The sequence below is a fragment of the Marmota marmota genome, unplaced genomic scaffold, assembly GCF_001458135.2.
Source record: "Marmota marmota marmota unplaced genomic scaffold, marMar, whole genome shotgun sequence".
Taxonomy (NCBI): domain Eukaryota; kingdom Metazoa; phylum Chordata; class Mammalia; order Rodentia; family Sciuridae; genus Marmota; species Marmota marmota.
In genome coordinates this window covers 9230075-9245115 of record NW_025999949.1, presented here as the reverse complement: position 1 = coordinate 9245115, position 15041 = coordinate 9230075, and the positions used below count along the sequence as shown (strand labels likewise).

The following is a 15041-nucleotide window of genomic DNA, read 5'->3' as shown; positions in this document are numbered from 1 at the left end:
GAGAGAGAGAGAGAGAGAGAGAGAGAGAGAGAGAGAGAGAGAGAGAGAGAGATTTTTCCAGCGAGTGGTATTTTCTGCAGAGCTTTTCTTTCCATGACCTCAGCCAGTCAACCTTTATTTATTTCTTCTGCAAAATTTTGAAGAAAATTCTTTAGTACATTGGCATAATGTTGATTTTTTTAATGCTAAAGAATATGTAGAAGCAAGTGCACTATATACAGAAGCAGGAAGTGAAACAGAATGATAGATCATCTAAAGCCTCATTCAGTCTAGACATTTTCCCTTACTGTATTCAGTGTAAATATTGGACTTTCTGCTGGAGGTAATAAGATGTTTAACAAGTATATGTTGACCTTAAAGAGTTTACAATTACATTAGATGTTTAACTACTTAAGTGAGAAGTTAAACAACACTTAATAGTTACCTAGCTATTTAAGAAATGTCTCAAGACACTGGTTATAAACATAAAAAAAATTCAGTGCTGACAAGTCCTAGTAAAAATCATAGGAGGTAGAATCATTGAAGTTGACTTAAAAGAAAAAAGAGATGTAAATTAAAATTAGTGCAGCAGAGAGGTCCTCTAACTAAACAAAATGAGTTCCTTCTACAATCTCCTAATAAATGCCTCTTTTTTTGTTTTTGTTTTCAATTCTCTCCAGTGATAGAGAATTCACTTTTATGAGGTATTCCATGTTAAATTATCAGAAATAATGTAATTCCTTATAATAAGTTCCAAATCACCCTCCATATTAAACAGATGGTGCTATCCAGAGCTTCTCAGACCCTGTGTCCCAACATCCTCAGGTGCTCCAGTGTATTGTAGATATTCTGCCTTAAATACCTTCTCAGCTTCCAATCTGTCCTGTAGGGACTGAGGAAGCCACAGCTCTGGCACAATGGATAGGAGAAACCTTTTATGCTTTTCCCAGTGCTATAAACCTATTGCCTCTTACATGTGCTCTGCTGTGAAAGATTTTGGAGCACTGCTCAGTACAGTGTGGTGGCAAAGAAGCAAAGAAACCCAGGTTCTGGAACCAGGCAGATCCAACTTGGAATCTTGTCTCTGACAGCTCAATTTCTATATTGTAAAATGAATACAATTATATTGTCTTCTTTACAAAGATAATGTTAAGAATCCAAGATGATAACATAATAGTAGTAATAAATAACATTAATATTATTGGGTTTGCTTTTGCTTTTTAAATCGCAATGTAAAACTCCTTTTATATTTTGTTAACTTTAAGTTATATGAAACTAGTTTTTGTTTTCTCTAAGTCTCCTCTTTTGGATATATACTTCAAGTTCCTCCAGCATATCTTTGTACAACATAAATTCAAGTTTTTTCAGCATCTTAGTTGCACTCTTCTGGATGTCCTACAGTGTCTTTATGTCCTTTTTGAATTCGTAGTACTAAGAATAGAATGTACCCCTGTAAATGAGTCTCTACAAGGTAGTCATTGAAGGGGAAATGGAATAGAGAACCAGAAAAAAAGATATTCTCACTGAAGAACAGTGTACCAAGCAAAAGAAACCATAATACACATGTCATGAACAAACAAGCATAACTGACTAAAAAGAGAATCATGGGGAAAAAAAAGACTTTTAAAGTGTTGGATTATAAAGTCCTTGGAGTCATGAGACTGTGACTTCTATCCAGCATAAAGGCAAAGGAACAAAACTTGTCATTTCCGGAATCTAGTCTATCTCTTGAAAGCAAGCAGCCATGGCTATTCACAAACAACAAAATGTCTTCAGTAATGTAATCCATCTGTGCTCCCCTTAACTGGAAACAATAAATGACCCTGGAATCACCCCAAAAGAGATGCCAAAAAAATTGGAGAGGACTCTCAAACTACAAATGTCCTGGGTCTTTAGTTTTGGCTGCTGCACTCCACTCTGGGTGAAAGAGTTATAATTCAAAGAAACTGCCTTTCCCTAGCCTAGGAACCACAGCTCAGAGGCTTCCACCTACAGTTTTCCCTTACTCCTTACCCCTACTCTTGCCTTCTGGTCTTTCTTCTATTTTTTCAATATAACATAAATACTTAGAGTCTGTTTGGGTTTAGAGTCTGCAGAATAGCAGTTGCGTGACCTGGACAAATTACTTTTTTTTAACTCAGTTTTCTCTTCTTAATTTTTACAGTACCTTAAAAATTAATTGTGAGCATTAAATGAGTTATGAGTACACAGAAGAAAGCCTGGCAATAATGAAAACTATGCTAATTGTGGTTTTGAGTCATTATTATCCACAAATTCAACAGATACCAGATACTGCACTAAGCAGAGGTAATAAACTGATGAACAAGACAATCCTGTACCCTCGATAGTCACATTTCTCTTGATTTTTTGAGAAAGGTTATGACTTTGGAACCGCACTCCTGGATGCTATTTTAGAAGCTACTATTTATTGTCTTTGTAACCTCGTATGACGCACTGCATCTCTCAGAGCCTGCTTCCTCATCTGCAAAATGAGGATTAATAAAAATCAATTTCAAAGATTTGTTCTGACCATTAAATAAGACAAAATAAGCAAATTACTTGGCACACAGTTGGAACTAAACATAGACTTCTTTCCTCCTATGCCATCCTCACAATCCTTGAGGCTGGAAGAGCCCATTCTTAGCTTAAAAGCCAGCACTTCTTTTGGAGTGCCAGGCAGGAGTATAGAGGCAGAGAGCAACTGGTTAGTCTTCAGGAAGAGGCAAAACAGAGGCGGTGGAAGAGAAACGGAGACCGGAGGCATGCAGGGGCCGCCTCCGAACTACAACTCCCAGGATGCTCAGCAAGAGGGAGCGCCCCGCCCCGCCCCGCCCCGCCCCACCCGGCTCGGAGCCGAGCGGCGCGCAGAGGCTACAAGTGCCGCGGCTGGGGAGTGGGGGACTTTCTCCTAGAGTCGTGCACCGGCGTGCGCGCGGTGCTGGAGCCGCACCGGGTGGCCAAGGCGGAAGGTGAGTGGCGGAGAGCGGGATGGGGAGAAGGCGCCGGGCATGAAGGAGAGAGCCGGCAGCATAGTGGAGCAGGGGCGCGTGTCCCCACTCCCAGCACTAGGTTCCTGCTTCCCCTTCCGGACCTAGGGGGACGCAGCCCGACTCAGGGTGCCTTAGGTGGGCGCAGACTTCACCCGGAATGGATTGATTGATCCCGCGGCGCCGGCGGGGTACTCTGCTGCTTGCGGCTGTTTCTTCCCGCACAGAGCGCTCAGGACGCATCCCGAGGTCGTTTCCCCCAGAACAGCCTCACCCCAGTCAGTCTCTAAGCAAATTTTATGCCTTTAATTGACGGCAAAGAGATGAGGGAAAGTGCTGTCCCCTCGCTTTAAGGTGCAGTCTTCTTATCTGTGTTTTAAAACATACCAGAGAAAAAAGGAGAGGACAGAAGAAAAGACCTTTTGCTGGCCCCCTGGGATTATCCATTCTCCCCAGAGAATGGAAGCCCCGGATTCCGGGTTTCAAGGAAATCGAAGTACAGCTAGTGTATCTCTCATAGAACCAACAGAGTCCCCCTTTTAAGAGGCATAGAGGCAAGAGTGGATATTCCTCTCCCTCTTTGTTACATATTGGAAGTCCTATAAGGAACCCTGGCGATTTTATCCAAAGTAGTATAATGTGATTAGTTAATTGTGCCAAAGGTTAATCAGAGTGCCTAATGCCTGAGGGATCTGCAAGATGAGTCCTCATTTTCAGTAATTGATGAAAGCTTTTACCAGCACTTTCCTCATTGAGGGATCTTTCAGTAGAGGAAAGCTTTGGTTCACTTGTGGTTTCCTTGCACTTAGTGGTTTTTTTGTTTTTGTTTTAGGTGCAGAGAAACTCTAATAGGAGACACGTTTTTGTTTGAAAACAAAAACAAATCTCTAATGGGTATTAGGAACTGTGTGCTTATACCTTAAGTTGCCAGGTTGACCTTAGGTGCCCAGTGTCTGAGCCTCTTAAGAACTGTTGGGGCTGTGGATTTTGAAGAATAATAAGTCTTAGCCTTCTAGTTAAAATCAGTTAGCACCCAGGGTTTAGAATCAAAATAAAAGGAGCCCTTGGTTAAAACTCCTGTATTTAGTGATTGTGAAAAGTGAATTATTATGTATCAGAAAGGTGATAGAGACAAGAGAAAGATGGACAGGTGGCTTTCTGCCCAATCCAAAGTTCTGTCCCTCAGAGGTTCTATGCTGCAGCAGAGGTGAGGGAATGTCATGGATGTAAACTTCCAGATACTCTTGGAAATAGCTTCTCACCTATTTGCCGGACAGAACTTTGTGGGTTTACCATTTGTCATTTATTTTACTTCTAGATTGGGTTTGTAAAAATTTCTGGTTGATCAGTTTCTTGTGCTTGTCTGTTAGCAAATTGTAGGGGAGGGAGAAGAAATTCTCCCACTGAGGGGCAGTATCTAGGAAGAGCAGACATGCAGGCTGTGTGTGTGTGTGTGTGTGTGTGTGTGTGTAGGAGTGGGCTAGCTCATGGCATTTTTTGCAAGGATCACAGTGCAGTGTGTGATCTACACACTTTGGGGACCAGCACATATTACCCGCAAGGGGATGGGGCAGAGTGGAAGTACATGAACAAGCACCATGTGATCTTATAAATATAGGGCCTGGGGCCGTGTGACTTGCTTATTGGATATATGAAGTGTAAGGTTGGAAGAGGTGGCAAAGTAAGCCAGTCTTTTCACCCACTTCAGAGTTAACTGAGTCAAACATGCTGAGCCCCTTCTACAATGGAACCCAACAGATAGGAATATATATTCTTAAAGCTAATCTGTACCAGATACCAGAATGTGTTCTGAACTAGAGTGTAAACATGCAATCTAATTGAATTGTTAATAAATCTGTGCTTCCCCAAGTCCTCCAGAAATTCAGCAGCTCTTAAAAAGGGCCCCTGTCTTTCTCATTTGTGTCTTTCTGCAGGAAACCTGACTCCTCATTTGAGGGATCCTGTCACAGGAATGTGTGAGTCCTTGGATAAATTTGGCTTGGTGACAGCAGTATGCTTTTTCCAGAGACACTGCCACTTCCTCAGTGCTCCTTTTCTACCCTGACCTAAGTTTCTCAGTGTTAACCCCTGTAGCAAGTGAGAAGATTTGCCCTTTTCATACTTCTCTGCTACTTGCGACTCTCTTTCCCTTCTTTTGCCCCTTTTAGGAGGAACTGGGGCTGAGGTGCTGACAGCCAGGGCTGCAAAGAAAATGGGGACTTTAGAAGCAGCACTCCTGGCAGTACGATCTTAATTCCTTTTGGGTTCTTACCTAAATTTGTTGCTGTTGGCAGAATTTCTAGTAGCTGCTGGGGGATTTAACTAGCTCCCATGGAGCTCCATTACCTTTCTAAGAAGAGCAGCCAGGCAGACCTGTGCGATGCCATGGACCATAGTTCAGGAGGGCTTCCTGGTGACCCTATAGATGTAGCAGCCATCAGGGCTGCTCTTTGCTGTCAAAAACACTGTACGTCTACACCAAGATTATCTGGGATGGAAGGGTCTAGACATAGCCCTTCTCCAGCATCCCCTTCCTCCTGTCTGCAAGACAGTGTTATTCAGCCAAACTTCTTCCCACCAGGACCCCTTGACTCAGGGAACAACCAAATAACAGCAGAACGGAAAGTCTGCAACTGCTGCAGCCAAGAATTAGAAACATCTTTTACTTATGTGGATGAGAATGTCAACTTGGAGCAGCGGAACCGGAGGTCCCCTTCAGCAAAAGGCAGTAATCATCCTGAAGACCTTGGCTGGGGAAATCCAAGTGAATGGTCTCATGAGGCTGCCATATCCTTGATCTCCGAAGATGAAGATGACACCAGTTCAGAAGTCACATCTTCAGGGAAATCAATTGACTATGGTTTCATCAGCGCCATCTTGTTCTTGGTCACTGGCATTTTGCTGGTGATCATTTCTTACATTGTCCCACGAGAGGTGACAGTGGATCCCAACAGCGTGGCAGCCAGGGAGATGGAACGTCTAGAGAAGGAGAGTGCAAGGCTGGGGGCTCATCTGGACCGCTGTGTGATTGCTGGGCTCTGCCTCCTCACACTTGGGGGGGTTGTTCTGTCTTGTTTGTTAATGATGTCTATGTGGAAGGGGGAGCTCTATCGTCAAAACAGATTTGCATCTTCCAAAGAATCTGCAAAACTCTATGGTTCTTTCAACTTCAGGATGAAAACCAGCACTAATGAAAACACCCTGGAGCTGTCCTTGGTAGAAGAAGATGCTCTCACTGTGCAGAGTTAATTGTGATTATGAATTTCTTGGAGATTGCCTTGGCATTTTATAAGAAAAAAAGGTGTTTTTTTTCCTCCTCAAAATTAACAGTGCAATTTATTTGCCAGCCAGAAAAGTTTATTTCTCAAACCAATAGTCAGTGAGTGTTTTGCATTGCTTCCATTTAGAAGAAAAACCATGTAAATTGCTTAAGAAATCACAACCAGCTACACCTATCTTTCTGAGAGCTGTAAACTAATCTTTAATGGCTATGAACTTCTATAGCAAAATGCTTCTAATGACCCAATATACAAATGATTTCTTTTACACAAATATGGGATATTATTCTTTGGGTACTAGGAGGTCCCTCATATCATGGGATCAGTTGGCAACTGATTTTGTGAAAAATAAGCACTAATCACATAAGAAGGCTAACATTTAATTCTCAAAGGTGCTTATTTTCTTGCTGAAGTTTTCTTACTGTAATTTGTCTAGACAGTAAAAATACAGATTTGGGGATGTGAATATCATTAAGCTTGAGGATGTTGGTTATTTTAAAAAAATATAAAAATGTCAAATTTAAAATTATTCCTGTATTCAGAAATGGCAACTACATACATCATTGGGATAAACTTTCTAATAAAAACTATATAAATCATCATAAGACTAAGGGGAAGTTAAACCACAGAGTTAATGCCAGATATTCACCAGTGTCACATGCCATTTTCCTTGAAATAAAATTAGTTATTATAAATTTTATTTTCTGTTTCTAGTGTTGCCATCATCCTAATACCTGTGCTTTTGAAGTCTTTGCATGTTCTCACACTAGAGAGGCAGAACATGAAACTTTTTAAATGTATCTCCAGACACCTAACTTCTAGACAGGTCTGGGTCACCATTGGCTCTGACATGCTCCCAGGTGATACACTGTTGTTATCTGGAGCAAACTTCCAGTACAATTCCAGCTGGATCCTTGGGTACTGTGCCTGGCAGGCTGTATGACTTAGAACAAGTCATCATCACCTCAGGAGTCATTAAACCCACAGCCAAAAAAATCTCAATGGAAAGAGAATGAACAAAACACCCATTCAATGGAAATTATTCTCATCACCAGAATTTGTCTCCTAGCAAAGGTCTAGCCATCATTCTGAGCACGTTATATTTGAGGCCCCCAGTAATTGTGCTGGGGGTCTCAAAATGCAAGGTACCTGGTCTGTGAGAGGCATGATGGACAGTGTGGCTACAACTTTGCAAAACACACACCCAGTCTCCACATTGACACTCTGCCTCTGTATGGCAGTTGTTCAGGAAGGTGATGGAGTGTGCAGCCTCAGGTATATCTTGCATTGCATGATTGTTCCTTGAGTGTTCCCCTCCTCTTGCTGTAGAAGTTGTAATTTTTATTTGAGTGTTAGGAGGATCATTGGAGTCATCTTAAAGAGGACTGGAGCTGGGAATGCCTGTGAGAATACAGGACTGAGGGAATGAGGAAGTGATTTCTTGTTAGCTTCTGAAGTCCAGCTAATTTTAACACCTGAAATTTGTGTTGTTGAAGACTGTAAGACACAGATAACTTCAGGGGCAAAGTGTGAGAGTCAGGATGTTTATGTGGAAGAGCTCTTGTTGATGTCAGATTGATGAGTGAAGTACATTGTGTATTATAAAGGGTTAAGGTGAAATGGGAAAAGAGGATAGAGAAAACAGGTAGGTAAAAGAATTGGGTGAAAATTATTGGTTCTTTGTGCTCTTTGAGAAAATTTTTTGTTTTCCTGTCATGGTTTGTGTTGAGGTCACCTTACCAGCTGTATCAATTTTACATTCTGGAGTTTTATAAATTGTCCTGTTCTAGCCCACTTGAGCCATTTTCAATGATGTTTAGGCAAGAAGGGAATAATCTGCTTGGATGCGTGAGTTGGTCTGAGCAGTGTTTAAGAAAGCACTTAAAATACCTTTTAAAATCTCCTTGTTTATTCATAGAAGCTAAGTGAGATCAACTGAGTTTTGTTTTTATTTGTTGGTGAGAGGATTAATTTGACAAATGGTAAATTAAACTGAATTAATTTGTGGCCCAGTTTTCAGTTTTTGATGGAGGATGAGTTTGAGAATCAAGTGTGAAGAAGTCTTTTCAATTCTATAAAATCGATGATAAAGGAAAAAAAGTGAAAGCTGACTTGGAACTATTTAATGAATCTTGCCATGCTACTAAATTATATAAATGTGGTCTAAAGGCAATTTTTTGTTTTTTAAAAAAGGCTATTTGGGAAAAGAATATACTCAAGGGGAAGAGGTAAAAAGACTAACCAGTTATATTTCTTTGTTTCTGAGAAGTTTAATTTTCCTTCAAACTTAAAATTGGAAATTAGTAAGTAAATGCTTATTTCAACATTATTTATATCTGCTCATGTATTGAGAACACATCACTTTTAAGATTCTACTTTTATGAAGGCAGACTTTTTCATCAAAATGGACCAATACAGAAAATCATCTGGATGACTCCTTTAGACTGTGTGGACATAATTCAGATAATTGCCTCCTCAGCTTTCCCCAGGTATTCTCTTTGTGTTGCCCTCTTCCATCTTGTCAGTGCTTACATTCCAGAAGAAGATTACTTGAATTTAAAATGAAGGTCACACAAGCAAAGAAAAGCCCGTAACTAAATAGACAGTTGGTTCCAACCTGACAGAGTGTTTTTGGTGCTAGAAGTACTTAAGCTAGACTAGGTGAGAAATGTTGCAGACATTGAACTGACAAGAGTTATAGTATTAGTCTCAGATTCTTCATGAAGATTTATGACCTTATATCTATCTCTTCAACATGGTGCTGGTTGTTATCGATGAAAGTTTTTATTGCTAGACCTGAAAAAACAAAACTTTCATAGGTCCTAGGCCTTGAATTTATTTACCTGGGTTTAGAAGTCTTAACTCAGTCATCGTCCTTATCTTAATATGACAGTTTCTCCTTTAGCAGTATGTTCCAACAGTGTGAGGACCAGAAAGAAAGCTGCCTTTCTCTTTACTACTGGAATCTGTATGCTGCTTATGGACAGTTTAAGCTTCATGATATTTTTAATAAACCATTAAAATAGGACACCTTAAGCTGTTTGTGGTAGAGTTTACAAAGAGTTTTCTTTGCAACTGGGAGTCAGCCATTGGGAGCTCCTAAAGCAAACTGTATACTGGTCTTCTGTATGAAGAATGTCATCTTTCCACGGGACTGGGGTTGTGGCTCAGTGGTAACGCGCTTGCCTAGCATGTGTGAGGCACTGGGTTCAATTCTCAGCACCACATACAAATAAATAAAATAAAGGTCCATTAACAACTGAAAAATATTTTAAAAAAAAGAATGTCTTCTTTCCAGGTTCCTTACTGCATAATTGATTTGTGGTTTAGAGGTTTGCAGAATGGCTGTGAACCATAAAGTTTTTGGTGGCCAGAGGTACTTTTACTCACATGTCTGCTGTGTCCCCTAATTCTATGCTACTTAGGTATACTTGGCCTTTTCATCATAAGCTTTTCTGTCAGATTAAAATATGAGTCCACCCTACTTATACTTATCTGTTTTAGGAACTCAATTGGAACTCAACTCATATCTTTCAAGGCATAACTATAGACAGAGAGACTCTCCCACCCAGATTATTTGAGCCTTCTCTTTGCACCATAGGGTGATATCAAATGAGTGAGCCCCATAACTATTGAAAATCGAAAAGTAAGAGTCTAACTGGGCTTGGTGGTGCATGCCTGTAATCCCAATGATGTGGAAGGCTGAGGAAGGAGGATCGCAAATTTGAAACCAGTCTGAGCAACTTAGCAAGGCCCTAAGCAATTTAGTGAAACCCTTTCTCAAAATTTAAAACATTAAAAAAAATAAGGCTGGGGATGTGGTTTAGTGGTTAAGCACTCCTGGGTTCCTCTGGTACAAAAAATAAAAAGAATCAAGGTCTATAGAAGAAAAGCCCAAGTGGCTCTATTTTTTTGTTTGTTTTGTTTTACTTTGTTACAGGCAGAAATTCTAAGCAGTTACATTTGAACATTTTGGGCTTCATCTTTCACGTGATCAATGGTAAGTAATACAAAAACCTGGATTCATCATCTAACATTTTTTAAAAAAGCATTCTATTTATCTGTTAGGAGAAGATTTCTCAGCCTGAAGGTCAGATTCCATTGTAGTAATTAATGCTGCCACCAGAAAATATGGTCTGACAAGAGATTAACAATCTTAGCCAATGGTTTACCTGCTACAGCAAGATTTAATACATTAACTAGATTCCACAGCAGCAAAGGGATAAGACAGATTCTTACAGTTCTCTGTAATAGGTTTAACCTTTCCTGGAATTGGACATAAAGAATGACTATGATGAGAAGAATTAAATGAAATCTCACTGGCTTTTCCCAGTGTATAAAGGTTCATAAGACAGAGAATTAACACATCGTCATTCAACTGATTTTTAGCTGTATCATTTTACGGTCCACATAATATTCTATAATGTTCTCTTCTAACGCATGAAAATGAACATATATCTTGGGAAGTCATTTGTCTGACTATGGCATCGACACAGTAAAAAGATGTTATTTGAAACATGTAAAACTGATTTTAAAAAAATCTGTGGCTTACATGTAAGAGTATACTTGTGGTTTATGTTTGCTAGTGTGCAAGTTTGTGTGCACATGTCTATGTATGTAGGATATATTTTATAGTCATGGAACTTTAATATCCCAAAGCAATTGTTAGAGTAATTTTCTTATAGGAATTGGATATGCCTTAATGTTAACTATAAGAACAAAAGTCCTGGGCTGGGGATGTGGCTCAAGCGGTAATGCGCTCGCCTGGCATGCGTGTGGCCTGGTTTCTATCCTCAGCACCACATACAAACAAAGATGTTGTGTCCGCCGAACACTAAAAAATAAATATTAAAAAATTCTTTCTCTCTCTCTCTCTTTAAAAAAAAAAAAAGAACAAGAGTCCTTTCACAGGTCATGAATGAAGAATTTGGAATCAACCTCAGAATGAGATGTCATAATTATATAAATCTATTTTGGTTGTACAGCATCCCAGAAATGTTTACTGAGGTTTGGGGTTTTTTTTTTTTTTTTTTTTTTTTTTTTAATTTCAAAGTCATGTAACTGTGGCATATTCAAATGTATTTTAACATGAATTATGATTTTATTATAGGGAAATATGGGCAGCATATTCCCTTGCTCCAAGTTTTACTAACTCTTCTGTTTCAGGAACAGCCAGCCTTGTTTCCCCACTGCCATCTTTATGGTTTCTACCCAGGCTTCAAACAAATGTCATGTAAGAAAGCAAAGATGGGTAGGGTAATTCCTTTAGGTTGTATTTAGAGTTCTTACTCTGTGGTTCTTGTTGTGTTTTTAATTCTCCTTTTCTTGCCAAACAAAAATAATTTGGTTTTGCTTGTTTGCTTTTTGATATTATAAGCAGCGATTATCAAGGTTTTAAGCTTTTTCTTATGGCATCTGATGCTTTATATATTAATAGCAAGTGCATCATGTCATTTTAAAATAAAACTATTTATTAAGATGTTTTTATTGTGTTTGTTATCCTTTATTAAAATCTGAATCTGATGCAAATTTGGTCTTTTTCAAATTAGGTATGAAATTATCTGTGTGAAAAGCATTAAAACTAACACCCTCAATTCTACTATATCATTCTTTTTGCTACCATATTATGAAACAATGTAAACTGTGCCTTGTTTATGTATTTATTGGTTTTATGTATGATACAGTCAAAGCTGTTTGGATTTCTCTAAATTATTCAGTACTGAACATAGAGTGTGAATTCCAAGATATGGATAAAAATATGTGAATAGGTACTTTTAAAGAAATCACTTGTCTAAAAATCTAGAATGCCTTTAGGTGAGAAACAAATATTGAATGAGTGTATGCCCATGCTCTTAGTCTTCTCTTAATCCAATTTTGATCTCCATTTTTATTTGAGGAATGCACACAATTTATACTATTATGTGGAATTTTATCCTTATATGTAAGTGCTGTCACAGTCAAGAATTCTGTAAAAAGACAATTGGAAGTGAGAGACTTCATATATTATTCCACCTTATAAAACAAAAATTGAATCAAGATTCTTATATATTACAAGGGAAGAAAACCTAGTTATGTCTTTATATAGTTTTGGTTTGAAGTCCTTTGGTTTTTTTAAAAAAACTATCTCTGATAATTCAGGTGAAATAATAATTCCATGCTGTCCCTATATGACTCTTGTAGGTCAACAAGAATGCTTTCAGGACCAAGTACCTTTTAAAATTGTTGCTGGTTGCTAAGCTACAGGGAGAAGAGAATCTGAAAGGTCTCAAACAGGCACTGCACTGACTCAAAATTAAGTAGCCAAGACAAATTAGATAGCCCCATGCAAGACATGTGTCATGAAATCGGAAGTTGGAACTGTTTGCCAGATGACACTTAATGACTACCATAATTTCTAAGGTCTTTGTTTTGTTCAAGCATCTTATCCTTATGTTCTATAATGAGCACTTGATCAATGTAATAATTTTATACTGGGGGCAAAACAATTCTAACCATTTTTACAAGAAAGGCATAATTTCCTAGTTCTTCATTTAAAATAAAGAAGTTATCACAACTCACCTTAAGATTACCTATATGATTTTATTATATAGTTTTAATCATAAAAAATAGGAGATTGAGCTAACACCTATGCTTTTAGCTCAGGGACAAGAGGAAGTACTTATTTTTTTTTTTAGTCCTTAATATGTATTTTTCCATTTATACCTTGCCTCATTTAATTCTCAACACATTCGTGAAAAGCAAGTGTATAATCTGCATGCTAACAGTAAAAGTTTGAAGCTGACAAATATTACATGACTGCCCATAGGTATATAAATAAAGCAGTGGATAAAGAAAGCCTAGGACTCTCTTATTGAAAACCCACATTTAATCAAAATTAGAGGGAGTATTATCTTTATATGAAAATCAATTTATATTGGCTATTTTATTTTGTATTTATGTTTTACAAAATTAGGTAACAGTCGCGTGATTTAAGAAATAAGAAAACCTTTCTATAATCATACTGAATTTTAATTTTAGATAATATGGTGTTTTCTCAAAATATGAAACCAAATTCAAACTATAAAACCTTCCAGCCATCTCATTTTCTACCAATACTGAAGTAAGCCTATACTGATGGATCTTGGATCCATCTTGGATCTTAAAAGAAAGTATATTTTTTCTTCTTATGTGCACAGTGTATGTGGTGTATGGGAAATTTAGGGAGTTTCCATCAAGAGTCCAGGAGGGGAGAGAAAGCTATACTGTCTGCCAGACATTCTGCTTTCATGACGGTGTCTTGCGGAATCTTTATAGTACATGGCACCATAAAGGCTTCAGAACCAGGAAAACCAATGACTCCCAAGTTTGAATGCTGCCTGAGCCACAGTGTCTTCATCCATAACACAAGGATAATACCGTCTGTATTGCAGAATGCTGAAGAAACTTAAGAAATAAAAATGACAGGAAGCCTGAGACAGAATCCCATCTAATGTTCCATCAGTAGAGCTACCATTATCTCTGTGGGATGCTTTGTAATGGCAGAATTGTGGATTTGGAATGTACTTGGGATCCTCAGTCCATGTTGATTACTGTTTAACCAAAATCAGATTTGGGACATTGTAAGTAGTTATTCATCACCATCCAAAAAAAAAAAAAATTTTCCTTTTCCCTATTCCTCCTCCCATTCTGCTTTCCCATCTTACTTATTCTTCCTTTCCTTCTGTCCTCCTCCTTTTCCCTTTCCTCCCTCTCCTTTTCTGTGCCTTCCTCTCTCCCTTTCCTTCTTTGTCATTATTATAATCACCTTCTTTATCCTCCTCATCATGTTGCATATCCTGTAATTCCACCATCATGGACAAATCCCTCCAAGAAAGAAATTTACATTTGCCTTTATAGGACAGAAAACAATGTGGAAAACTGTCTTTTGCTTAATTGTGGAATACAGTTCACATATAATTTGTACCATAATCCTCCAGACCTTGATTTATCATAGTTCTAGTCATTAACATGCTCAGTTATATTTTGAATGGGAAGAGCTTTTAACATAGAAAATTCCAACAAAGTCCTTTTATTTGATTAAAATAATAATTCTTCTCCTTTTCCTTCCCTTTTACACTTATAGTGTTAAAACTTACACAGATTTTATTTAGTGATCACTCTGGCAAAAGATGAATCATCTTCCATTTATGCAGACAGTAGAGTTCACATGCTTAAATTGAGTTTATCTTTGAATTTTGTTTAACCTTGCCCATATTCTGCCAAATTAGCAAAAACTGCTCTGGAATCCAAATGACATCGAGAACAATTGCTAAAAAATCGAACTCATTTTATAATTAAATGGCATATTCAGCAATGCCCTCTGCTGCCAAGTGGATCCATAGCAGAGAAACCAGAGTACCAGATCAAGAAAAGGGTAGAGCCAGGACCTACCTTGAGCTGTACCTTACACAAATGATGAGCTTAGGAAAGAATGTCCTGGTTGCTAATAGATGAAACACAGCTGGGAAAAGACAGGTGGTGGACCCTAAACAGTTGAGAGATGAGGCTGAGAAAAACTTGAAGCCAGATATCAAAAATCATCCTAAAGACAGCTGTTTTGGATAACTCAAAAGAGCACTAATCTAAGAGGTGCCACGCAGGGGTCAGGAAGCAAAGGAATTCAGGATAGAAGTGGGAAAATTTAAGCCTGGTTATTGACACATGGAACTAATGGAAAACAAGTGTGCAAAAGCCAGTTTCTTCATTGCCAAAGAAGCTGTGAGCCTTTGACTATTTGAGCCCTTCAAAACAAAACCCACCATAAACTTCAAAATTTATA

The 15041-nt window shown here is 38.4% G+C and overlaps 1 protein-coding gene across 1 annotated transcript; it reads left to right on the top strand.

Moving 5' to 3' along the window:
• Window positions 1–2826: 2826 nt before the first annotated feature.
• Tmem74 (transmembrane protein 74) lies at window positions 2827–8428 on the top strand. Its single transcript, XM_048802020.1, has 2 exons — window positions 2827–2948; window positions 4901–8428. The coding sequence occupies exon 2, from the start codon at window positions 5298–5300 to the stop codon at window positions 6213–6215; it is 918 nt and encodes a 305-aa protein (XP_048657977.1). The 5' UTR covers window positions 2827–2948; window positions 4901–5297; the 3' UTR covers window positions 6216–8428.
• The last annotated feature ends 6613 nt before the right edge of the window (window positions 8429–15041 follow it).